General features: G+C 36.4%; 2 protein-coding genes across 12 annotated transcripts in view; both read left to right on the top strand.

Moving 5' to 3' along the window:
• The window catches only part of dtnbb (dystrobrevin, beta b), a 43040-nt gene extending 20009 nt beyond the window's left edge, over nt 1-23031 (top strand). For 2 of the 9 annotated variants that reach the window (XM_039667620.2, XM_039667611.2), the window contains exons 11-20: nt 3065-3139; nt 12141-12234; nt 12629-12714; nt 12930-13043; nt 14972-15068; nt 15243-15263; nt 17061-17220; nt 18522-18611; nt 18682-18735; nt 19967-23031. In XM_039667620.2, coding sequence (XP_039523554.1) covers nt 3065-3139; nt 12141-12234; nt 12629-12714; nt 12930-13043; nt 14972-15068; nt 15243-15263; nt 17061-17220; nt 18522-18611; nt 18682-18735; nt 19967-20016 — 841 coding nt within the window. In that variant the 3' untranslated portion in view covers nt 20017-23031. Of the gene's footprint in view, nt 1-3064; nt 3140-12140; nt 12235-12628; nt 12715-12929; nt 13044-14971; nt 15069-15242; nt 15264-17060; nt 17221-18521; nt 18612-18681; nt 18736-19096; nt 19118-19819; nt 19854-19966 lie in introns of all 9 variants that reach the window. The other 7 variants (XM_039667626.2, XM_039667649.2, XM_039667617.2 and 4 more) reach the window with 7 other exon arrangements.
• Nucleotides 23032-24473: 1442 nt separating this feature from the next.
• The window catches only part of dnmt3ab (DNA methyltransferase 3 alpha b), a 48042-nt gene continuing 44807 nt past the window's right edge, over nt 24474-27708 (top strand). For all 3 annotated transcript variants that reach the window (XM_039667718.2, XM_089120502.1, XM_039667710.2), the window contains exons 1-2: nt 24474-24629; nt 26398-26489. In XM_039667718.2, the coding sequence (XP_039523652.2) occupies nt 26412-26489 (78 nt within the window). In that variant the 5' untranslated portion in view covers nt 24474-24629; nt 26398-26411. The remainder of the gene's footprint in view (nt 24630-26397; nt 26490-27708) is intronic.

Below are 27708 nucleotides of genomic sequence, written 5' to 3'. Positions count from 1 at the left end.
AAATATTATTGTAATGTTTTAATGTTTTTTCTACTCGTGAGTCGCTTTTAATTTTAGATGTATAAATTATTTATAGTTCAGTAGATGTATAATTCAATTAGTATTTTAAATTATATATTTTTAAATATATTTTTATCTCGATTAAACTAAATTAATTCCTACAAACCACTGGTTTTGGAACAAATTTCTTATAAAAAAAAATTTCTACCAGCCATTTTTACACACAAAACCCATTATATCAGTAAATATGCCAGATTAATTTGTCCAGTGAATGTACCACATGTGCCATTCACACACACACAATGGCTTTCCCATCTTTTATCCATATTGCTTCCATTCACACATCAGCGTCAAAATTCTGTCATACGTCGGAAATGACCTTTAAACAGTTGTGCCATTTAGCGTCTGTCCAATTTGTTCACATTTCTTTCCACAGCGTAGATAATAACAGTTATTGACACACAACTAAATGGCATTGGAGTGTCTGCATCAGTTTTCACTTTGTGATTGTCTGAATTCAAAAGCTTGAAAACATGATCATGAAACGTGTGTGTCTAAACCAGCCTCATTGTACAGAGTTAGTCAGACAAACCACCAACTTGTAAATTTTGAAAATAGTTTTGCACTTTGAGTATGAGACTATTGTTGCTGTGTAGGCAACGCTCCGTATAGTAATTGTGTTGTAAATGAAGCTGGAAAAGAGGGATTGTTTTGTATTATGACTAATGTGGGTGGCTGGAAACAAAAATTGGAGAAATTTAAATGTTCTCAGGGAAGAATATAGCATCTATTTCTGAGTGGCAGAAAGTGTGTGCGCGCGTCTAAACGGTGGAGCCGGGGGGAGAGAGAGAGAGAGAGAGAGAGAAGAGGAGCGAGTAAGAGTGTGTCTGGATCGTCACCGTGTCACGTGACTGTCAGGTTTCCTTGGAGACAGCAGCAGTGTTGTGCATTGAGATGCTCCTTCAGTTGAGCACAGAACAGGACAGGCAGCTGGACAGAGCGGTCACCGCTTGCGTCTCGCCACTTCATACACGGACACTCTTTGCCTTGTTGGGAGGGTGAGTGAGCAATTGCATTGAACAGAAGAGCTTTATTAATAAAAAAGGAGACTTTTGTATTTTTAACTTGCAGTTTTCATTTGCGTAAATGTCTAGCATGATTTTCTTAACATGTGTTGGATCACTTTTGCTCGATGCTGGTAACTATTTCATTGAAGGTCTCAGAAGGATGTTCCAGTTGAAATACGGTGTTCGTGTGACATGACGTTAGCAGCCTCAGGGAACATTAACATTAGGACGTCTCAGTAATACAAATGCACCGACCCTCTGATCGACTGAACTAAGAATGTTTCGTTTCATTTGAAGAGATTGGATTTTGGATTGCGGCAAACAAACATCTTTAATAGGAGCATGGGTTCCCACAGTCATGGATATATCAAGGAATTTTAAAATTGTGGGTTACAGGCTCGGAAAAAGTAAAAAATCCTAAAAAGTCATGAAAAAGTTCTGGCAATTTCTATTGTGAATATAGTTTGGTTTTTGTTGAGCTATATCAGGATTATCAGGTGTATTTTAACAATTTTTTTTCTTAAATCCCTATACATTAGTCACACATGACCTTGTGGGCATATTTAGGGAAAATCCTAAATATTAATCAGTCAAGAGTTAAAAATATGGAAAAATAAAGGTAAGAGACTAGTGACTGATGAGGTCTGTTTTTTTGTGCAAAAGCCAACCAAGTCTCATGAGAAAACGTAACCATTTTATGACGTGGTGATTAGTGTTGTAGTACTCGAGACTCGGACTCGTCTCGGACTCGGTCTCGAGACCGTATTTTAATGGTCTTGGTCTTGTCATGGACTCGTGTGCATTTGGACTCGGAATTGACTCGTACTCGAACATATTTATTTTTAGAACTCGGACTTGTTCCCGAGTCCACTCGAGTTCAATTCAAAATATTTTTCATGATTATTAATGTATGTTAATAAAATATTTCTTTAAATTGATTGACACGCTCAGTGATTGGTGATTTTCTAGTGCGCAACTGCGCATGACAAATTGTAATAAAATTACTTTTAACACCCCCTACTATGTGGCCTTTTTACCCTAAACTGATCATATTTTTTTAACTCTAAGTAAATTCAGTAAAATAAAAAAAAAAGATTTCTCTAAGTAAATAAAAGTAAATTAGGTAATCAACCCTCACTGGTCTCGGTCTCGACTCGGACTCGACCGTCTCTTGTCTCGGACTCGACTCTCTATGGACTCGGTCTTGACTCGGACTCGACTCTCTCTGGTCTCGGTCTCGACTCGGACTCGAGTGAGGTGGTCTCGACTACAACACTGGTGGTGATTTCGTATAAATTAATTCGTACAATGTGATGGAAATGCATGATTTTTAGAAATAGAAATGTAAACATGAAGATCCACCCCTAAACCAAACCATCATTGTAATGTAAGCAGATCTTACGAAAGTGTACAAATTTACGCAAATTAACCACAAATTCGCCTCGAATTGCGATGAGAGTGTGTCGGCGAAATGGTTTTTATTGTCAACATTTTGAAACTTCTTATCAATGTCAGGTTTATTTCTATAGCACTTCATAAAACAACTCAGAGTTAACCAAAGTGCTTTACAATCTCATAGATAATCTCATAGATCATAGATAATCAATCTCTTGAAATCGTATGACATGAAAGGAAGTGATCTATCACGTGTGTACATCAGGACCGGCAGGTACGGAGTCCAGATGAATCCTGTGAAACTCTCCCAAATTACCTTCTGCAATGTCACCCCCTCCTGTTTCTCCCAACCTTCTCGGATTTCTTCGGCTTTAATTAGAATTCCTCTAAACCCTTTTGTCATCTTGTTAACTTAATTAACTTTGGGCAAATAGCATTAAATTAAATGTGTGCATCTTGAAGGCGATTATGATGCACTCAAACGGTGTTCTTCAAAAATAACATGACTTCTTAGCGCGGTTTGATGTCCCCTTGTGCGTTTGGAGATCTTAGAGCGGCATAGGTTTGTGGCTATGCTTGACTCGAACTCTATAATTTTGCAGTCAGCTGAGGCCAGTGGCCAACAACATGAACGATACCGTTCTCATTTCCCCCGGGACGCCAACGCCTTCAAAAAGGTAAGCGTTCCACACAGGCTTCAGTCTGCATGCTGAGTGTGTGTGTGTGTTTTTCAAGCTCCTCCACTTAAGCCTGTTATGTAAAATGGCTTGTTTTGAAATTGTGCTGCGTGCAGATGAGTAGAATATTGTGGCATCTTTCTCTGGGTGGATTGTTTCAATGTTTATTGCATCGCTGCAGAATTAGGTTGAATGTTTGCCTTTCAAAGCCAGATGACTAAAAGCATTGAATCGAGAAATTGGCCTGCTGTCTCCGAACCCTCTGCGCTTCCTGAGCTGGGCTGCAGCCCAAAGGTGATCCGGAAGATAAACTCTCGTGGAGCGAGAGCCTTATCTTGTAAATAGAGAGTTGGTCAGAATGGCTTTTTTCTGTTTTGTGCTGTTGACACATGGACAGGGTCCCAAGACAAATGCCTTTGCTTGTAGTCAGTCAACACTCGTCTTTCCGGCATTGTGAAGTTTTTTTGTTATGAAATATTCACGCTCATGTCTTTCCAGATCTGTAGTACTTGAATTTTTCAATAGAACACAAAAAGAGAGTTTAGGTTGAGTGTGCATGCTGCTTAATTTTCATTCAGAGAATGAAAGTGAGTTAGGAAAGATGCTGAAAATAGACACAAAATGAAACGTGAACGTGGTTAAAAAGTATTAAATTTGACCCGTCGTCTCTCGCCATTTGAAACCTTCTTGAGGAGTAGTGTGAAATTTAAAGGGATAGTTCACTTTGAAATTAATTTTTGGTATGTTTTAGCTTACCTCAAGGGCATCCAATATGTAGGTGTCTTTGTTTCCACTGTAGTTTCAATTTTGATATTTTTAGGTCAAACCGTTTGTGTCTATCAGTCATATAATGGAGGTCTATGGGGTCCACCTCAAAGAGCATGCACAGAGAAGTCCAAATTAAACATGATTTAATGACTCGTAAATGTAAGTACACATTGATGGCCTAAGACACGAAATGAGCGGTTTGTGTGAGAAAACGAACAGTATTTATATCATTTTTACCTCTTGTCTGAGGGCGCGGGCACTTTGTGGCTATGATTACAAAAGGTAAAAAGGATATAAATACTGTTCGTTTTCTCACACAAACTGCTCGTTTTGTGTTTTAGGACATCAATGTGTACTAACAAGTCATTAAATCATCTTTAATTTTGACTTCCCTGTGCATGCTCTTTGAGGTGGACCCCATAGACCTCCATTATATGACTGATAAACACGAATGGTTTGACCTAAAAATATCAAAATTGAAAATACTGTGGAAACAAAGACACCTACATCTTGGATACACTTGAGGCAAGCTAAAACATACCAAAAATTTATTTCAAAGTGAACTATCCCTTTAAGTTTCGAAAGTTTCAAAGTTTTAACATTGAAGTTTTCCCAGCCATTGTTCACAAAAAAATGAAAATTTTCTCATAATTTACTCCAGTGCCCTCATGTCATTCCAAAAGTGAAACTCGAGTCAACACTCGTCTTTCCGGCATTGTGAAGTTTTTTTGTTATGAAATATTCACGCTCATGTCTTTCCAGATCTGTAGTACTTGAATTTTTCAATAGAACACAAAAAGAGAGTTTAGGTTGAGTGTGCATGCTGCTTAATTTTCATTCAGAGAATGAAAGTGAGTTAGGAAAGATGCTGAAAATAGACACAAAATGAAACGTGAACGTGGTTAAAAAGTATTAAATTTGACCCGTCGTCTCTCGCCATTTGAAACCTTCTTGAGGAGTAGTGTGAAATTTAAAGGGATAGTTCACTTTGAAATTAATTTTTGGTATGTTTTAGCTTACCTCAAGGGCATCCAATATGTAGGTGTCTTTGTTTCCACTGTAGTTTCAATTTTGATATTTTTAGGTCAAACCGTTTGTGTCTATCAGTCATATAATGGAGGTCTATGGGGTCCACCTCAAAGAGCATGCACAGAGAAGTCCAAATTAAACATGATTTAATGACTCGTAAATGTAAGTACACATTGATGGCCTAAGACACGAAATGAGCGGTTTGTGTGAGAAAACGAACAGTATTTATATCATTTTTACCTCTTGTCTGAGGGCGCGGGCACTTTGTGGCTATGATTACAAAAGGTAAAAAGGATATAAATACTGTTCGTTTTCTCACACAAACTGCTCGTTTTGTGTTTTAGGACATCAATGTGTACTAACAAGTCATTAAATCATCTTTAATTTTGACTTCCCTGTGCATGCTCTTTGAGGTGGACCCCATAGACCTCCATTATATGACTGATAAACACGAATGGTTTGACCTAAAAATATCAAAATTGAAAATACTGTGGAAACAAAGACACCTACATCTTGGATACACTTGAGGCAAGCTAAAACATACCAAAAATTTATTTCAAAGTGAACTATCCCTTTAAGTTTCGAAAGTTTCAAAGTTTTAACATTGAAGTTTTCCCAGCCATTGTTCACAAAAAAATGAAAATTTTCTCATAATTTACTCCAGTGCCCTCATGTCATTCCAAAAGTGAAACTTTCTTCTGTAAAACATAAAATATCCATGCAATGGAAGTCAAAGGCAACCAAAAATGTATTGCTTACCAAATTTCGTCAAAATATTTAGGATTTTGTTGATTAAACACATAGATATGATAGTTGACAATCGTCAGCTATCGTAAAGATGTTAAAAAAACTAAGGAGCTTTTACAATTTACATAAATGCATTTTTATCTTTTATCTAGCTAGATATATACTTTATCCAGTTTTATCCTATTTTATTCAAGCATTCCCTGGCAATTGAACCCATGACCTTGGCATTTCTAGTGCCATGCTCTACTTTTTGAGCTATAGGAATGATATATAAATCCAAACGTATCACACCCTGGTTTGATAAATTTGTATGAAAAAGATCATTTTCAGAAACCCATGGTTTATTGCGCAACATTTTGTATTTTATTATACTGGTGGGCTCCGGCGCAAACATTTGCATCAGCTGGAAATTGAATCTCAGTCTTTATGATCCACCATTCCCAATTTATTTACAGCCGCTGCCAAAGCGGCCTGTTTCTCACAGGATTTCTCGTGCCGTCCGCCTTCGTTTAAACACATTTTATAAGGTAAGCCGTTGCATTTGTTGTCATTGTGTCAGGCCACTGATAGTACTTAATATCAGGTGAATACTAAAATACTTATTGAGTCTTGGAGCAACGAGTGTCGTGACGGCAAATAACTTTAATGGACCAGATGTGACATGTTTTGCACAGAGAGAGGTTGGATTATTGTTTATTCTGCTCTAAATATAGCCCAGCGTCAAGGCAGGACTAGTGCACTGGTAAACACTTCACCCTACATGTTTAAAAGGAGCTGACTCTACTCGATTCTTTAACCTAAGGCGATCGGAGATGCGACGCATTTAAATGAGGCCTGTGGTCGAGGGAGATTGTACATGTTAATTTCATCTGCGCTTCCATCAATAACGCGCCACCGCTTATAAAATCAAAGGCACAGACTGTCAGTCTCTCTGCTTGAACCTTTCACCCATTATCTCAATCTTACATTACAACACACTGTCTGTGCGAGTAGGATGTCAAGTGCTGGCAATGCCTGGGGCGCCTAAAATTTATGCAGAATTATAATTCACTTAATTCTCGTCGCGAGTCTTGTTTACTGGAGTCTGCCAAAATGGAGATGTTATAGGGACACAAGGAGTGCTCCTTAGCATTCTTATGTAATTATGTTGCGTTCAACCCGCCACAGTTGATTACATTTGTTAGTGTCGTGATGATTTTTTGCAGTCGATACCAATACCAGTGAAATTACACAGACGACTAAAAGCATTCAGTCGAGAAATTGGCTGCTGTCTGTGAACCCTTGGTGCATCTCAGTCTGGGTTACAGCCCAAGGTTATCCAGAGGTAATTTATTTGCAGGTGCTATCTGCATTGTTTTGTATGTACATTGCTATGTAAATCAGGTAATGTTGCTAAAGTCCATCCTAAATACGTGATGATGTAATCCCTGGTGTCGCAGACCAGCACAAGATGAACAATTGTGGTTAAAAAGTATATAAATGTTTAATTTTTAAAAAAAATGAGCGATCGTTTCATTAGATAAGACCATATTCCTCAGCTGGGATCGTGAAGAGCCGTTTGAAACTGCATTGGTTTGGACTTCAAAACGGTGGAGAAAAATCCTGAAATGTTTTCCTCAACAAACTTAATTTCTGAACCACTGAAGAAAGAAAGACATGAACATCTTGGATGGCATTGGGGTGAGTAAATTATCAGGGAATTTTAATTTTGAGGTGAACAGAATTTGGTTGTGCAGAATAAGGCATTAATATTATGCATGCTAATAACAACTATTTAATAGTGAGAATTGGACCTTAAACTAATATTTTACCCGTATTTTGTTCCACAGTAAGTAATCGTTGCTTGTTAATTACTAAATAACTATCAAAAATGTAAAAGTTTGGGGGGCCAGTAAGATTTTTTTAATCGTTTTTGAAAGAAGTCACTTATGCTCACCGAGGACATTTGATCAGTAATGTAGTAAACATTTATTTTTAGTTGAATATTGAAATTTTAAATTACTTGTTGTTTTCCATATATATTATAAAATACAGTTTATGCAAAGCAAAATTTTCAGCCTCATTACTCTCATTTTCAGTGTCACATGATCCTTTAGAAATAATTCTAATATGCTGATTTACTGCTCAAAAAAAATATATATATACAGTATATATATATATGATTCTTTATTATTGATATCAATTAATATCATATTTTTTCTTTGCAAGTAAGCTGGTTAATGATATGGTAGTGTTACAATTGCCCACAACCCTAACAGGATATTGTAACGCCATGATTTCTTGTTTTAAATTTACATCAAAGGGTGGCAAATAGTTTTAATAGGGACAAATTATGCCCTTTTACAAAGTTTTGTTTTTGGAGTCTTGAAGAGGTTTTCATGCTTAGTGTTCACATATTTTATTTACATTTTTTCAGCACATCCCAGTCTGTCAGTAACGCTCTGTTTAGTTCCAGCGTCAATGAAGCCCCTACTTACGAAAAGCTGAGTGTGCTCTAATTGGCCAGCTGGACCAGTGTGTTGTGATTGGTCAGCCACTTGGTCAGCTTGTTTCGGAAATGTGACAGCCTTACCATGAGCTAGTTAGATCTGTTACTTTTCTTCTTTTTTTCCCCGCGTATTGTGGGAATAATTTAAATGAGGAATATTGTGATGTGTACATTCAGAAAACACGAGAATCGAGGGATTTCAAGGAGTTCAGAGTCAGTGCTGCTCACTGAAATGGAGACTCCCTTTGGAGTGACTTTTTGTGGTGTAACTTTGCAGGCCTTTTGCATGCTCAAAGAGCAACATACACACTAAAGAAAGTTGAAATTGTAAAAAAAAAAAAATGTGTCATCAGCCCTTGATCTCCCTTCTCAAAGCATCAACAAGATTTTGTGTTAACTTTTGGGCCTAGAATTTCCTTAAGAAGTTTTTCCTTCTCTCTCTAGCTCAGTTTGGGTGTAATTGTATGGCCTTGTTGGGACATCAGAGCTGTAGGCGGGACAGTAAGCTGGAGCGTCTCTGCTGACGGTGCAGCACACGTTCATTTACCGGGTTGGGCTTTCAAGGACAAGTGGCCTTGCGTAGAATTTATCGTCTGCTGGGTCATGGCCAGTCTTGCTGGCAGAACAGAAATATCATTTTCCATTTGCTCCGAATGAGTTTTTAATTTGAAGTTAAGTGAGTATTGACCACCTGCCACTGGATATGAAATCATAGACTCCACCTCTCAGTCTAGCTCTAGAGAGTGCTGATATTCTCTCCATGTCCTTTATTGACTTTTGCATTTGACGGAGTCAGGGTATACTTTTTTATTTACACTTTCCTTCAGGTCATTTAGAATGCAAAATATTTGGTTTGGTTATTTTTGCCATCGCCTATCCTCTCTTTGACCCTTAGAATTGAATGCGCCTTTAAGACTTCCATGACTTTTCAATGTACACTATTCTTTTGACAAACGAATAACTATATGAAGTAGATTATTGGTTAAAGTAGTTCACTTTTAAAAAAACTTTTGCTGATAATTTACTCACCTCCATGTCATCCAAGATATTCATGTCATTTTTTCCTCAGTCAAAAAGAAATTAAGGTTTTTGATGAAAACATTCCAGGATTTTTCTCCATATAATGGACTTCAATGGGAACCAAACGGTTCAAGGTCCAAATGAGAGTTTCAATGCAAACTGCAAACTGTTCAAAGGGCTTTAAATGATTCCAGACGATGATTAAGGGTCTTATCAAGCGAAACGATCGTTCATTTAAAAAAATAACAACAAAGTTTAAGTTTTATAAGCTCAAATGGTCGCCTTGCTCTGTTCTGTGATGCTCGTTCGTGACTCTCCTGTTCAACTCGTTCATCAAACGAACGAATCTTTTCCCGAGTCAACTCGTTCATTTCGTTTGTTGAATGAAACAAATGACACGAAATAAGATTTGTTCATTTTGATGAACGAATTGAACAGGAGAGTCACGAACGAGCATCACAGAACAGAGCAAGGTGACCATTTGAGCTTATAAAACTTAAACTTTGTTTTTTTTTTTAAATGAACAATCGTTTCGCTTGATAAGACCCTTATTCATCGTCTGGAATCATTTAAAGCCCTTTGAACAGTTTGCAGTCTGCACTGAAACTGTCTTTTGGACCTTGAACCGTTTGGTTCCCAATGAAGTGCATTATATGGAGAAAAATCCTGGAATGTTTTCATCAAAAACCTTAATTTCTTTTCGACTGAAGAAAGAAAGACATGGACATCTCGGATGACATGGGGGTGAGTAAATTATCAGCAAAAGGTTTTTTTTAAAGTGAACTACTCCTTTAAATAAAAGTGAAAAGACTATAAAATATCAATGTTAAACTGTTTTGAAAGAGTCCACAATTATCAGGTGAACTGGTAATAGATGAGGGGATCTTATTTGAGGATATTTGCATGTAAAGGATTTGAGGAAGACTTATTTATTGTTCCAAGGACACAGTTATTCAGAGACAGCCTTTTCTACCCAGTGAGGGCTTTTTCATTTACACTGGTATTAATCTCAAATGAGTGCACATCATTTAAAAAAAAAAAAGCCAAAAGTGCTCTATTTTCTTGTGTAAAGCTTTTTAATGAGGAATAATTACCTTGTGGACCTTTAAGTGTCAATATAAGGGCCTAACAGTCGTTGTCAGGGTGCCATATCAATAAGTGGATTCCAGTGGATAATTCTCAGCGTGACACTGATTATTATAAACACCATGTCTGTCTGCGAAACGTCTGGCAATGAAACAACCCTCCCTCCTAACGAATCACTCCCATGAGACGGTGAGAGTTCAGGCAGGTCACAGGGGCCGACACAGCAGTAAAGCTGCATGCAACTCATTTATTATCCTGTTGTATTATCAGACTAATATAATATTTGTGTTACATTTGATTGATGAATGTGTCGTGTGCATTTTCATGAATGTGTGTTTGTGTGTGGTTTCTAACTGCCAGAACATGTGCATATTCATTCACACATACGCACTTGATTCACTCCTAATTGTTGAGCACTTAATGAGGAAGGAAAACATATGCTCCATCATCTGCTCCAGCCATATGCCAGACCCTATAACATAAGACCCAGACACACCACCAGCCTATGCATCCACTGCACATGTGTGTGTTCTACATCCATTCAGACAAACTGACAAAATGTGCTCAATTTTGACTACAAATATTTGTATTATATATATTATATTTATATATTGTATAAATATTGTATTATATCTTGACTTTTATGTATGATAAATGTTCAGTAGTCAACATTTGAAGTGGATCAAAACCTTTCATCAAAGTTATACACACATTTTGAACAATACCCGTTTGCTGAAACACTTAAAAAAATTCTCAGTTTAAAAAGGATGTATATATTATATTGATTATTGTATATGTTTTAGATATAAATTATATGTATCATGACCTGTAGATTGAGTAGCTGTAATTATAATATAATGTAGTATAATTGATCTTGACTGTGTATAATAAATGCATATTTTTTACCACGAAAATGTGAAAAGGAATATTATATTATATTATATTATATTATATTATATTATATTATATTATATTATATTATATTATATTATATTATATTATATTATATTATATTATATTATACACTGTAAAAATGAATATGTTTATCTAATAAATATAATTGTGGCAACAGATTATAAGCAATAATATTAATTAAATTTAACAAATTAGAATTGATTCATAATTAATCAAATTATTCCTTAAAAGTTAAAATGAGTAAAGTTTACACCTAAAAATCTAACAAATATATCTCACTAACAGACAGACATCAAAGATTAATTGAGAACTCTTTATTTTATATTGGCAACATTGAAGCCTAAACCTAAAACAAACACTGATTACCATAATGGTGACTTCAATTTATGTTTTTTGGTTGTTGTTGTAAGTTTTACTGATTTCAAATGGTTAACTTTTAAGGAACTAATTTGATTAATTATTACTCAATTCTAATTTTTAAATTTAATTAATAATATTGCTTATAATCTGTTGCCACAATTATATTGATTAGATAAAGCATATTCATTTATTATATTATATTATATTATATTATATTATATTATATTATATTATATTATATTATATTATATTATATTATATTATATTATATTATATTATATTATATTATATTATATTATATTATATTATATTATATATCAGCCACAGTTTCCACAGCCTACAGTTACGGAGTAGCTTCTCCAAAACCTTTTCCTGATGGTCATCTATCATCTCAGAAGTTTCATTACTCATGTTGATTTCTGGAATTCACATCTGCTCTCATCTGTCTCATGCTTCATGTCTCTCTTCTTCCTGCTGTAGTATTTCTTCTTATTCTCTCTCTCTCTCTCTCTCTCTCTCTCTCTCTCTCTCTCTCTCTCTCTCTCTCTCTCTCTCTCTCTCTCTCTCTCCCTCTCTCCGTGTGGACAGTAGCACCCTTGAGAGTCCCAGCAGACTGGATGAAGAACACCGTCTTATCGCTCGATATGCTGCTCGTCTGGCGGCGGAGGCCAGCAACTCCACTGTGAGATTCAGTTCACAAACACACTCAAATTACACCTCTCCAAACGTTACAGGGGCGGCAGGGGGAGAATGGCTTGTTAATGAAGTTTACTCAAGAGTGCACATTTGTTTTATTGTGTGGAATTTATTTAAAAAAATCAACTGGATGTTTATTCTTTTTACTGTACATCAGGCTGAACTTGATGCCTTCATTTAACAGCATCTTTCTAAATTAGTTTTGTGCATAAAAAATGGTAATGGTAAATGGACTGCATTTATATAGCGCTTTCATAGACCTAATGGCCACCAAAGCGCTTTACATATTGCCTCACATTCACCCATTCACACACACATTCATACACCAACGGTTACACCAATAATTAGTAATACTCTTCTCGAATTATTTTGTCTTTCAGCAATGCCCTCCAACTGATCTGAGTTTCAACTTTGATGCTAATAAGCAACAGAGGCAGCTCATCGCAGAATTAGAGAATAAAAACAGGTGGGTTTTTGAATGGTTGAATGTTTTTTCTTTACAGATCTCTAAATTCCCATATGAAGGCAGTGGTTTTACTCTATGCTTGTTTGTAACCATCATTAAATGCCCTTCAAATTCCACAGCTAAATTAAAGTAGCTCATTATGTATTCACTGTCCCGTAAAATAATAATGATCATGTGTTGAGTGCATTCAGTAAGTGCCGTTTTTGTGTATGTAGGGAGATCCTGCAAGAAATCCAGCGTCTACGTCTTGAACATGAACAGGCTTCTCAACCCACCCCTGAAAAAGCCCAGCAGAACCCCACTCTACTGGCAGAGCTACGACTGCTACGGTATGCAAACACAATTACACAAAGGCTTTATACATGAATGCACAAAAATAACACAATGGATATAGTGTCAATTGACCAGAGCATTTCAGAACATTTGAGGTTGTTGGGAACTTAACCAATTGTAAATTGACTGGATGGGATTTTGCTCCCTGTAGTTATTTAAACAGAGTTCCCTTTATGGGCAGCAGAGGGCATGTAGGAGCCAAATGACTAGTTTCCTTAATATTATGTTTGTTTTATGAGACGAGTGAATGGGCACATTTCCATTATGTGCTGTTTTTTCCCACTTTGTTTTACACATAATGTGGTTAAACCTCCATTAAACTATTTCTGAGCTGATTTAAAAGACTTAAAAGGGGTAATATTCTACACTTTTGTCCCATTGTTAATGTTAATAAAGGTTATGTAATTTAATTTTAAGTGACCATTTTCCACTGTCTTTTTGAGCCATATAAGGATGTTTTTGTCTACTGCACCTTTAAGAATAGTACACTCACCTAAAGGATTATTAGGAACACCTGTTCAATTTCTCATTAATGCAATTATCTAATCAACCAATCACATGGCAGTTGCTTCAATGCATTTAGGGGTGTGGTCCTGGTCAAGACAATCTCCTGAACTCCAAACTGAATGTCAGAATGGGAAAGAAATGTGATTTAAGCAATTTTGAGCGTGGCATGGTTGTTGGTGCCAGACTGAGTATTTCACAATCTGCTCAGTTTTGGGGATTTTTACGCAAAACCATTTCTAGGGTTTACAAACAATGGTATGAAAAGGGAAAAACATCCAGTATGCGAAAGTCCTGTGGGCAAAAATGCCTTGTTGATGCTAGAGGTCAGAGGAGAATGGGCCGACTGATTCAAGCTGATAGAAGAACAACTTTGACTGAAATAACCACTCGTTACAACCGAGATATCCAGCAAAGCATTTGCGAAGCCACAACACGCACAACCTTGAGGCAGATGGGCTACAACAGCAGAAGACCCACCGGGTACCACTCATCTCCACTGCAAATAGGAAAAAGAGGCTACAATTTGCAAGAGCTCACCAAAATTGGACAGTTGAAGACTGGAAAAATGTTGCCTGGTCTGATGAGTCTCGATTTCTGATGAGACATTCAGATGGTAAAGTCAGAATTTGGCGTAAACAGAATGAGAACATGGATCCATCATGCCTTGTTACCACAGTGCAGGCTGGTGGAGGTGGTGTAATGGTGTGGGGGATGTTTTCTTGGCACACTTTAGGTCCCTTAGTGCCAATTGGGCATCGTTTAAATGCCACGGCCTACCTGAGCATTGTTTCTGACCATGTCCATCGCTTTATGGCCACCATGTACCCATCCTCTGATGGCTACTTCCAGCAGTATAATGCACCATGTCACAAAGCTCGAATCATTTCAAATTGGTTTCTTGAACATGACAATGTGTTCACTGTACTAAAATGGCCCTCACAGTCACCAGATCTCAACCCAATAGAGCATCTTTGGGATGTGGTGGAACGGGAGCTTCGTGCAATGGATGTGCATCCCACAAATCTCCATCAACTGCAAGATGCCGTCCTATCAATATGGGCCAACATTTCTAAAGAATGCTTTCAGCACCTTGTTGAATCAATGCCATGTAGAATTAAGGCAGTTCTGAAGGCGAAAGGGGTCAAACACAGTATTAGTATGGTGTTCCTAATAATCCTTTAGGTGGTTTTGGATTCAATAACGTTTCACCATGAGCCATTTTTCCCACTTAGTTTTCATAAAGTGTATGAGTAGGTTGTGGAGGGAGATTTGCGTTATGAACAGTACAAGGAGCTTTTCATTTCAAAAAAGCCTGTTTTCCATCATATGTGCCATTCAAGTGATATATTTGGTAGTCATTGATTTTTATGATTCACATGGTGACTCATTTCTTCATTTTGTTTGTCATTTTGTTCAGACACAGAAAAGACGAGTTGGAGAGGCGCATGTCGGCCCTGCAGGAGAGCAGGAGAGAATTGATGGTCCAGCTGGAAGGTCTCATGAGGCTGCTGAAGGTACGATACTTGTTGGACAAAAATTTGGCTCTTCATTTCCCATGGCATGTATGACAACATCATTTATTTTCTCATTCTATACTCACTTTTTTTCTCTCCACCTCTTTCTCCACCACCTCTGTCTTTGGCGTGTCTGCTTTCACTCACTATCATCTCTCATCTTCTGGCTGACAGGATGAAGAGCAGAAACAGGCAGTAAGTGTTCCTTTACTACAGCTCAAACATTCTGGAGTAAACACACACTGGGTCACAGCTGCAAAGGTCTGAGATAACATATGTATTGTGTATGGCAAAACAGACATTTTCATAAAGTTGACTGGTAAAAGACTAATGGGTTGCACAGCGCTGAAAACGGAGAGGATCACTGACATAAAGTAAATGTTCTGTCAACTTTTACTCACCCTGATTTTCTTTCTTCCATGGAACACAAAATGAGTTGGGTGATCTTTTCCATACAATGAAAGTGAATGAGACAACAACAAAAAAGCAACACAAATAATGCACTCTAAAAAATGCTGGGTTGTATCAACCCAAATTTGGGTCAAATATGGACAAACCCAAATGTTGAGTTAAAAGTGTAATTTAAAAAATTACAGTTTAAAGTGAAAGTTGAAGTTGGGTTAAAATTTTAAATTACATTTTTAACCCAACATTTGGGTTTGTCCATATTTGACCCAAATTTGGGTTGAAACAACCCAGCATTTTTAGAGTGTATGAATGAAATTAGTCGGTATGACATTCACTTACAGTTATAATGCTATCTTTATCAAATCTCAAAATGAATATGCTTTTTAATACTGTATGTTATAATACATATAGTAAATTATATGATATGTGTCTTATCTTTGTGTATGGCTTTTTATTGTATTACAATCAACTGTAATCTTGTAGTGAAACCTTTAGCATTTGTAACACTGTACATTATAATTCTATGAAGCCTGAATTCACTTAGTGTTTAAAATGATTATATTAAATTATATTGACTTTGTGTAAAATAAAAAATTGCTAAAATTAACGCTTACAAAATATTTAATATTAATATATATTAATATATAATCTTGTAATTGTGTAATGTAATCTTAAAAAAAATATATATTTAAGACTACATTTTAATGCTGTGATGCCTAAATACACTTTCAGCATTTAAAATGATTGATTTTAGATTTTAGATTTATTAAACAGTATAGAATTTTAATATCAGACATTCAGCGGTATTTAGCTATAACATGCAAATAATTATCGGCCAGAATTTTAATAGCCATGCTTTCATACTCTTTTTGTCCTTTTTTTGCCGTGTCAGTCCATTGTGTTCAACTAAAAAAAAAAGTCATATAGGGTTGAAATGACAAATGGATGAGTAAATGATCACAGAATTGCGACTTTTCGATTCTTCACTACTACAACATGATTGATAAGTGAAAGTTGCCAAATGAGAATAAAGGATGGATATCTCACGAGCTTATCGCAGACTGTCTCTCTGGGCGATCCCTATCACGTCTGCTCCTCATAACAAGGACATGAAGCTCCCATTTCCAGTCAAGTCCTGCTGCTTTGTTCCTGTGACCCAGGGAGGGACCACGAGCCGCATGTCTCCTTGCCAAATATCAGAGACCTGCTCTCCTTTCATCAAGGCTAAGCACCTCACGTCTAATGTGACTGCAGTCTGGCCTGCCATCTGCTGCCTGGCACTGGGCCACAGGCCTTGGGCTCAGCATCAATCTGTGAGACAGTGCGGCCCTTTTCCACCAGCCTTTTGCTCCTATATTGGCACTTGCATGCTACTCGGTGAGCTCTCAGGCCAAAGACGCACAGAGAATGCACTACATGGAGACCACCTAAAGAAATAGATCTGATAGCTATAGCCATGTCTGCAGGTGAAGCGTTTTACCAGTGTTTCTTGGGGAGCGAGGGACCAATGGAGGTTCAGGTTGTTACACATCTAGTGAAAATGTTGAAATGTTTGTGTTTTCTTCCCTCACCCCCCTCCTACAGTCTCAGACGGGGAGTTCGCCCCACTCATCACCCAGCCACAGTGCCAGTTGCACCATGCCCATGCCCATCCGCTCCACCTCGGCCGGCTCAACCCCCACACACACACCGCAGGACTGCCTGGCAGGGGTCGGAGATGACGTGCTGGATGCCTTCTCTCAGGGTGAGGAGTCTGATGCTTTTCATTGGCATACATGATCATCCACACAAAAGGAGATGTTTCGGAGATATTTAGAGGAATGTCAAAGCTGATCTTTCCTATACAATTAAAGTAGATGGATACTGGGACAATCTTTACTGGATACTTTCAATCTTTAAGAAGGACAAGATGTACCATAAAGGTATTCTATACAACAATTATTGATGTATTTCGAGTCTTCTAATGCCACATGATAGCTCTGAGTGAGGAACAGTGTTGGGAGTAACGCATTACAAAAGTAATACATTACAGTAACATATTACTTTTTGCTGTAACGCAGTAGTGTAAGGCATTACTAATCAATTTTCAGTAATATTTTACTCGTTACATGTTCAGTGAGGCTTGTATTACAGTTGTATTACAGTGTATTGTCTGCTTTTACTTCTTAAAGGCAACAGACTATGTGAAAGTTTTAAAGCAGTCTTTTAGTGCCAGTTCAGAGCGGTCGCGTCTGTAACATTGTTTTTTCCTCATAAATGCGAACACGAAAACTAAAATAAAATGAATATTTTAAGTTCTATGGAGACTGGAGAGCCAACCCCTCCTCATCCGATTTGCGCAGTGTAATTAACAGAATTACAAAAAATGTATTTTGCCTCCTATTTTTTTGTCACACATGAATGTGTGTCTTTCCCTAATATTAAAAATAAAACACAAGTAGCCTATATACGTTTCAATACATGAATTTTCTGAGAATTTTTATTTCAAGTTTTGACTGCAAATGTCATCATGTCCATAATGCTGGGCTTCCCCAATTTTAAATAATTTATCCTCAACTAGTTTTGTGGTGTAGGCCTACGTATTTTATAATGATAACTTCAAATAATACTAATAGCCTAATTTAAAGATAAGGCAGCATTGGATATGGACGGTAAGGAGAATAACGCTGGAGTTGGAAGAGGTGTGTCGCGATTCTGTAGGTTCGTGGATCTGAGTCGTGTGGCGAATCGTGATTTCGGTTTCATATTGCATATCGTTACAGCCCAAAAGTTAAGTTCTACTTAGTTATTTTGGTGAAAGTAACTCAAAAGTAATACATGAGTAATGTAACGCATTACAATTCTGGGACAGTAATATTGTAAGGTAATGAATTACTTTTAAATAACAGTAACAAGTAATACCTAATGTATTACAGTTTGGAAGTAACTTGCACAACACTGGTGAGGAATAGACTGAAAGTTTAAATTGTTAAATTAATTTTTGGTTGATATCTTTCTTTTTTAGCTTTGGTTATCGTGATCTGAAAATCCTCTTCTTTCTTCCAGGTGTACCAAGAAATCTCCGTAATGATCTTTTGGTGGCTGCAGACTCCATCACAAACACTATGTCGTCACTAGTGAAAGAACTTCACTCAGGTACTCCTGTGAACTTGCTTCCTAAACCTACTTCATGATTTCAGGTAACTAACATTTGTAAATCTCACAGTGGATGACGGTCTGGAGGATGAAGAGGAGAATTTGCGAAATGGAAGGGAGAAGGGTGAGTCCCAAAGGCTTTGTTTGCTATTATACCCTTATTCCTTCACTTATGTTCTCTTAGAATAACAGCTAATATAATTAGTCGTCCGTAAGCTATTATTTATAGGGATGCACAATATATCAGCAACATATCAGTTGATATTGCACTGTAAAAGTGATTTATTTATCACAACTTAATTTTCAACATTGGAATGAGAAATAATGTGTTGTTTTCAACTTAAACTATGTATTTGTGCTTGCCTTAAAAAACTTTGGAGTTAAGTTGGATTTTTAAGTTATCTCAACAAAATTTAAGTTGTTAACTAATTGCAGGTGGAGATTTAATATGTATATATTTTTATTTTGTTTTTCAATTTGCATAGCCTACCATTCAAAAGTTTGGGGTCAGTAAGATTTTTCTACTTTTTTAAATAAATGACTGCTTTTATTCAGCAAGAGCACATTAAATTGATCAAAAGTGACAGTAAAGACATTTCTAATGTTACAAAGGATTTCTCTTTCAAATAAATGCTGTTCTTTCTATTCATCAAAGAGTACATGTAATACATGTATCATAGTTTTAACAAAATGCTTAAGCAGCACAACTGTTTTCAACTGTGATAACATTGATACATTTTTCTTGAGCACCAAATTAGCATATTAGAATGATTTCTAGAAAGATCATGTGACACACAAGAATGGTACAGTGATGCTTTTCCATCACAGGAATAAATTACATTTAAAAATTTATTAAAACAGAAAACAATGATTTGAAAATTTCACAATATGGCTGTTTTTACTGTATTTTGATCAAATTAATGCAGCCTTGGTGAGTATAAGAGATTTAAAAAAATATAATTGAATGTATTTGCAACAGTTAAAAATAGTGAGTTTTTACCATTTTAGTTTTCATTTATATAGACAAAGTCATAAAAAATAGTATAAATCTGAATTATCGGACATACAGTAAAGAGTTACATTTTAATATTAGTGCATCCTTAGTTATTTAAAAAGATGAAATATACATCATTTTTAGCCTACAGAATCTAGTCATTAGTTGTCAGTAGTTTCCCGGTTTGATTAAGGCCTCTTTTTTTTCCTTCTAGCTGAGTCAGAGTAAAAGAATATAGAATATTTCATGTAAGTATAACTGAGAGCATTGACTATAGTCCTGCCCTGAATGCCAAAGTTTAATGTGCAATGTGCTGTGGCGCCGTCATGACCCCCTAACCTTAAATTTGTGTTTTGTCCAGTGTCATCGCTGAAGCATTCTGGGAAAAGGCAATCCACCCCGTCATTCTAAGCCCCAGGAAAGAACCAGCGACATCCCTGGCATTCGCACAAATGCATGCTCTTCCCCAACTGGGTTTCACTATGTGAAAAAAAAAAACTCTTCATCACATCTTGCACAGAGCAAGTTGTATTTATTAGGAAGTATATAAATATATACAGTATATATATATAAATATAAATATAGCTCTATGTCTATCTGTATAAACCCATTGTTATCATGTTACCCATGAGAATGGCTTGTTTGTGCTTTCTTAAAAAACCTTTATGAATTTGTGATTACTACTCTCGGAAACGAACGCACTGTGCATCTTCATGACGTCACTCACTCAAATCGATATAAGCTGTAGCTATTTTTCCAGATGTTCCCCACGCAGGAAGCTTTTTGTATAATTAGTGATGATTTTTGTGTTTTAATGCATGGAGTGGCTCTGCTGGATAGATGGAGAGGGCTTGTATTTGCTCTGCATGCCACATGTATGCCTGCTCCGTCGCTCCTTATAGTCTTCTGATCATCAAACTGCTGCTTCTGCATCACACGCATCAGAACCGCCATATATCAGGGACGTCTCGTAGAGCTCGCCGTTTGTCTGGGATTTCTGCTACTGTGTTAAGTTTAGCCCGTCGTCGTGGCCGTTGTTTTAGCGCTTCAGTATTGCTTCTTAGTTTAGAGTAGCGCATTTGTATCTCTCTGTATTTCCGGAGAGCGTAAAGGGACTTTGATGGAATGCGGATAGATTCCGTATATCCTTAAACCAGCTTAGCCAGCCATCTTTGAGTGCACACGTCTCTGTGTAAAAGTTACTTCAAAAGCTTTATTGAGTTCAGTTATTGTGTATATTTGTGTGAAATAAATGAAACAAGCGCTCAGGGACTGTTGAGAGAGGAACACGGTAGCAATACTTGTGAACAAATTGGTGGAATTTACTTTGACCCTCCCAAAGGTCAAATGTCAAAGATTAGCACAGGTCATAAAATCTTTATGGAATGTCTGAGGATGGTAAACAGAAACGGTATTGAATGGAAGCCCATTTGTGCCACATAAGAAAAATGCTTTGGTAAATCATAATTACGCGATAAAAGTCTAAATTAGGAGATGTCATATGCAATGAAAAGGAATAATTATAACAAAACAAAATGATGATATAAAAGTCAAAAGTTTGACATAAAAGCTGAAATGATTATAAGGTAAAAAAAGTTAAAATTATTACATAAATAGTCAAAATTATGAAAAGTCATAATAATGACAAGTCAAAATTTTGACACTCACTGTAAAAAAAATATTTTCATGATTTGTAATCACAACATTTTTTCTTTTATCAAATCAACTTAGATAATTTATGTAGTTCAGATAACATAATATTTTGAGTTTCTGATGCTTAAATCAATCTCCTTCATTGTATTAACTCAATTTTTCCATTTCAACTAACTTAAAATTCTAAGGCAACCAGGTTACTTATTTTTTTAAGTTAAACCAAAAATATTTTTAACAGTGTAAAATAAATTGACAAAGTCACGACTTTATTTGCCAAATGGTAAACAAAAATAGTTATAATTTTTAAGTCATGATTTTGACTTTTTATCACATAATTATGACTGTATTTCATAATTTCAACATTTTATGTTATAATTATGATTACCAAAGTAGAATTTCTAGTGTTGCAGTGTTAAGAAGAGTCTAAAGCTTTATTGTCATGACGAAGACTTGAATGAATTCGACTTGTCGTACTTGAATCAGAAGGAATTCAGGTTCAATAATTACATTTCTCTAATTATTATACATATGTGACTTTATCATACTCATTTTGTTCTTTATTAGGTTGGTTTCAAATAAGAAATGATAATTACCATTATTTTAAAAACACATTTTGTTTATGACTGCTAACATTTGAATGTTAAATTAGATAAATCCATTGAGCAACGATTTGAAGTGAGTTTTGGTGTAGAATATTAAGATTCTTTGACATTTACAAGGGTCTCAGTAGGTATAATGATTCATTCATTCACTGTTTAATACTTTTTAAATGCTTGTAATTTTGCATAAGGAGGTCTTTTGAATGGCTACAATATGAACAGTGAGGTCTCATTCAATGTTTTACACTGGAAAACAAAAGTGTCGCTTCTGTTATTGAAATCTTAAATACTTGCTTTTCAAATCGATTTTTACACGACCATAATGCTTGTTCTGTGATTCAATGAAAGGGATTTAAAATACAGTTGGGAAGTTACTGGCATTGTTTAAATTTGCAAGAAATAATACAGCTTGAATGACCGTACGAAATACTAGATCGCAAGTTTGAAAGTTCGATTATGTTCCAGCATTTGCTACAAATATGAATGCAATCTTCTGATAGGTGTGTGCCTAGATGTACTGTATAAAGTGCTGTATAAAATAAAAATTCTGCACATGTGCAAGTCAGCCCTTAAATAGGAGTTTTAGTATGTGACTTAGTCGGAATGCAGTCATTATTTACCTGTGATTTTTGGGAAAAAAAAAAAATATTGTTCTGCCTTTAAAAGTTGTGCCAAACTGTTTGCCAACCTGTAGTGTGTCTTTTAGGTCTTTGTTCTGTGTATTTGTCTGTGTTAAACCACAATTTATTGATTATGAATTTACTGAAGCAGCCCACAGAGAGGGTAACTAATTATGGGGTGCCTTAAATGGTGGAAATACAATACAGTTTAAGAGGAAGGAACCCTGCTTGAAATCAATTTCAAGCATCGTTGCGAATTTATATGTTACAGATGGGCCCCCAACAGAGGACCTCCTATGTTATCAAGACAAAACACTATTTCAAAAACTAAATCTGGACCATCAGGTTAGTTTCTTCAGCAAATTGTGTATTTATTGTTTTTTAAAACCAACTGTCAGTTTGAAGCCACAAACACTGTTTCATTATTTCATTTGAGGGTTTTTGCTGCTGTATACAATCATTTATTGCAATGGTTTACGTCCGTATTTATGTTTACGTCACCCCTATGTCTTTTTGTAAAGTATTAAAGGGTAAAGAAAAACTTTAAAGGACAATGAATGTGTGTGTGTGTGTGTGTACAGAAGTTATATAGAATATCAGCTCCTATAGGATTGAGTTAAGACCAGTTGTTAAAGGGACCCTGTGATTAAGGGGTCACATAAGACATGTTAAATGTGAATTTAAGCTGCAGTCCTGATTGAATTACAAAACATTTATGCCACTGACAACCATGAAAAGTGTACCTTTCCCAACTGCTTACTTCCATGTCATTCATGTGTTTTTCTTTTTTTTGTATGGCACAAAAGTAAAAGTTAGGCAGAATAACTTGTATTGTATGTGCAAGCAGTTTTCTGTGAGATTTCTTTCCATTTTTCTTACTGAAGATGTTTGGGCTAGTCCTGAAAAAGTCTCAGGGACTCATAGACCTTATACATAAATAATGTACATATATAGTCTATGCATTGGCGGCCATCAGCTATTTCCAATTTCCAGTTATGCGAGTGCAGCGGAGTTTGTTTCTTTAGCAAATTATGCTAAACCAAATTTTTCCAGGCCTATTATTTAGGCCTGTTCATCTTGTGTGCATGCCTTCCAAATCAAAAATGTGATAGGCTCTTTTAATGTTAAGCCTATGAGCATTACAGTTTCTCTTATTAATTTTTAAACACTGAAAAAAAACAATTGGTGTAGAATTCACTTTTATGCGGAAACTGCATTTTCACAAATAATTACAAAGAAACCGCAAGTAACACATTGATTTAACAAAAGACTGGAGGCTATGTTTACTCAACAATGATGTAGTAGCCTATAATAAAAACAGAAAAGTTTCCATTTCCGTTTTTTTTTCGTGTTCAGACAATGGAAATAGGGTGGATTTCCATTTATTTCTGTTTTCCAGAATTTTATTCCAGACATTTTTTGTTTCAATATTGCATTAGGCTATTTGTTCGGTACTTTGCCACAAAAGTAGGCCTACACGTTGAATGGACGCTAGGCCTATGTCACAGCCTCGTTTTCATTTATAAAAAAAAGTAAATACGGCGTTTTCCTTGAATACCATTCAAGAAATAGGGCCTACATGTTGATATTGTCACGCTCATTAATAACCGAACTGTGTGTGAACATATTCTGCCTCACTGAGAAAGGCTATAACAGCCCCCAAAAGGTCTTACAGTCACAATGAAACGGAAGTAAGGACAATTTTTTCCCCCACGATGTGACATCCTGTACATCTGAGTGCAACAAATTATTGAAAAAGATGGGGTTTAAACTGACTAATTGATTGGATATGTCCCGCATACGTCACCAAAGACAAGTGTGTTGTTTTCACTGGGAGATCCAGGTATGACGTTTTGATTAAAAACATACATGTATGAATTTTAATAATAAGATCTATACTGGGATATATAGAACATAGATATGGGTGAAGGTTCAGTTATGACTCTCTACACCCGACTCGTAAGTCAACTGTCTCTAGGACCCGCGCGGAGCTGCTGCCGGAGCGCTGGCCTCTGCAGTCAGTGTGAGCGGAGCATCTGGAGGAGAGCTGGCCGGCTGGGGAGGTGGTGGAGGACGGGGAGAGCGAAGCAGAAGGAGGATCCGGGAGTCAGCGAAAACATAAAGGGGTCAGGTCTGGAACTTGGCGAAGCGGGTAATTAACACTGCGATTCGCTTGTGTAAAACCTAAAGCCGCCATTGAAATGAGTCTCCGCCGTGGGGTTCCCAGTTTTTTGGGGGGACAATTACGGAGGGGGGCGGCTCGATGTGGCCAGTGGTTTTTCCTGGTCCTACAGATGTGCGATTAATGCACTGCAATATGCGCTTGAACTTGATGAGCGTTCATTTGTAGCGCCTCGTCAATCCGCTCGATTCGAAACAATGGCTATGTGTTTCAAAACCTAACGAGCTTCCTACTTAGACAGCACATTTCGTTTCGCACGCGCTTATGATGCCCAGAAATAGCAAAAGACACGCTTAAGATGCCCCAAAGTGCTGTCTATGTAGGCAGCTCACCTAGGTTTCGAGAGGGTCTCGTTTTTAAGCCGCCGTGGCCTTTTGGAAATGACTGTCATTTATAAACGCCGAATAATCCGAGAAGGCGGATGATTAAAAGAGATTTTTTATGCATTTAAGACTGTGATATACATGTGATTAATAAACACCTTGTGATTGGGTACCTGTGTGACACATTTTACCCAGTTTTGGAATATTAATGACCGCCAATGCCCTTGTATAATTGTACTATGGAGACTAGAGTTTACGTCAAAATACCAGTTACAGTTATTGTTAGTACTGTAGAAACTACTGTATGGTTACCAGTGGGATTGTTTTGTAGGAGTTAAAGGAATAGTTCACACAAAATAATTAAATACTGGCCTTCAGTGAATGGTCACCAGTGGCACTTTTGGTCTATAATTCAAGTCTTCTGAAGCTATAGATGTAACCATTGAACTTTCAAATCTCATTTGTTATACATAGCCTACTAGCTATTCAAATGTCGCCATCGTTATTGAACTTATGAAATCCAATGTCTTTTGCCATCAAATGGGATTTGAGAGTTAACAACTTTTTTTGGGGTCTGTTTTACAACGAGAATTCAGAACACTATAGCACACTAGTCATTTGAGTGACTTTTATGATGTTTGACCAGCCCCTGGTCACCATTTATTTTCATTGTCTGGATGTGGACATACTGATAGACCTCTGTTGTTTTCCTCTGGAAGAAAATATGGTATACAAGTTGGAACGACATTTCAATAAGTAAAGTGTTCAGAAGACAGAGTTTTACATTTTTGGTGAACTATTCCTTTAACGATAGATTCGCCTCATTTATTGACCTCTAAATCTAATTTCATGGGACTTTGGTGTCCTACTTGTACAGAAAGCACATTGAAGCTCACACACATGGCAGTGAAGAATACAATGTACATATGCCTTTAAAACTGCTCTGAGGAGAAAAATAGGAAATACCATAAAGCGAAGAGTTCATGTTTCACCCCTGAGAAGGGTTTTCATGTCGCTGTAGGAGAATGCATACATTTTGAATACCTCAACAGTACATTATTATCTGGTGTATTAGACTGAAAAAATAAGTTCAATTAAGATCGATTTCTCATGCATGCACTGAATGTGCATCTTATTAATCTCTTATTCCCAATGATTTGCTTATATGTCAATGTTTTAACCATTTATCAGCCATTAAGAAGTCTGTTACATGTACATTTACCGTAAAAGTATCTCACCTCACTTATTTGAGAGCAACATTTTATTGTGAAACAAGGGATCGCATAATGATTGTATAATTCTGATATTCTGAATGTTATGTTTGAGTGCTGTGTTACTTTTCACAGGGGATTTGTTCATTTTATTATTATTTTTTTTTTCCTTACCTTTTTTGACTTTTGCATTGTATTCAACAGTCACTCATTTGGAGATGCCATCCAACACAGTCACCTCCGCCCCTGTTTTCAAGAGCTCCGACTTCAACTGTGACACGAACGGAAATCAAATGGTAAGAGGTTAATGAGTCCTTGGACATTTTTATGATCGGCCTGCTGTGGACCGACTCAAATAAGGCTAGTTACCACATCGGTCACTTGAAATGTCAAGGCTTTTTAAAACCCTTATGCTAACTTTGCATATGCAGAAATGGTCTTTTGTAAATAGTCTTTAGCTTTGAAGAGATAACGACAATGAAACCTAAACCTTCTAAATTAGAAACTTACTATATTTACGCATCGTACAGATGACCAGGGTCACTGGAATGATTTGAAAAGTGGTGATCACGTAATGTAATGTTACTCCATGCAGCATGCAATCCTTATGTTGTCTAATTAATGTTCATTATCCTTGTTAATATTAAGTAGGTGGCATAAAATTGCGTTCAATGCATGTTGGAATAACTGTAATTGCAAGATTCTGACTTAGTAATTAACAAGATGTAAACTTCTGACAAGTGCTGTCAAATCGATTAATCTTGTAAATATATAATATATGTGTGTATATATAGATTAGATGCCAGCACTACTTCTGACTTGTTCCACCTGACCGCTAAGCAGTCATAAAATGTATAATATTTAGTCATTGTTTAATCATTCATATAATGGATTATTGTTAGGCTTAATAGCAAGAATAATCGTATTGTTCAGGTTAGAGAGGGCGCTGCCATTTGTAATTTTTGTCTGGCTTCCAATGTCATTCGCTTCCTGTTATTTATTAGCTTTTATTATTTTAATGTAATGTCTTAATTATAAAGACGCAGGTTTGTAGTGCAAACAATTTAACAGTTTACTGAAATATTCTCGTTATTTCCCAATAGCGGCTAATGAATCGGAAGTCTCAAACTTTACTTCCGTGTTATATAAACTCAGAATTTCGAGGATGATTCTCAGTCTAGTCATATAGTAATTATGGTACTATAACATTCGGCCACATGACATGTGCTCATTTATAATGGTTTCTACTCCTATGTTGTTGAAGTCACAGGTAAAACCCCCATGGAGAAATGACAAAATGTGGAATGCGCCACCTTAAACAAGATGGATTACTTGTAAAAACATTTGATTTTCAAAAGAAAGCAGAAACATCCCATTCTCATTTTATGTTTCACGTCAAAATTAAAGGGATAGTTCACTCAAAAATTAAAACTAAGTTTGTTTCATATATGGAGCATTCTATTTTGAAGAATGCTGGCAAACAAAGAGTTTTGGGTTCCAATTGACTTCCATTGA

The sequence above is a fragment of the Pimephales promelas genome, chromosome 15 (assembly GCF_988280905.1).
Source record: "Pimephales promelas chromosome 15, fPimPro1.hap1.1, whole genome shotgun sequence".
In the NCBI taxonomy this organism is placed as follows: domain Eukaryota; kingdom Metazoa; phylum Chordata; class Actinopteri; order Cypriniformes; family Leuciscidae; genus Pimephales; species Pimephales promelas.
Note: the sequence above shows the minus strand (reverse complement) of the source record. Positions and strands in the feature narration are given on the sequence as shown.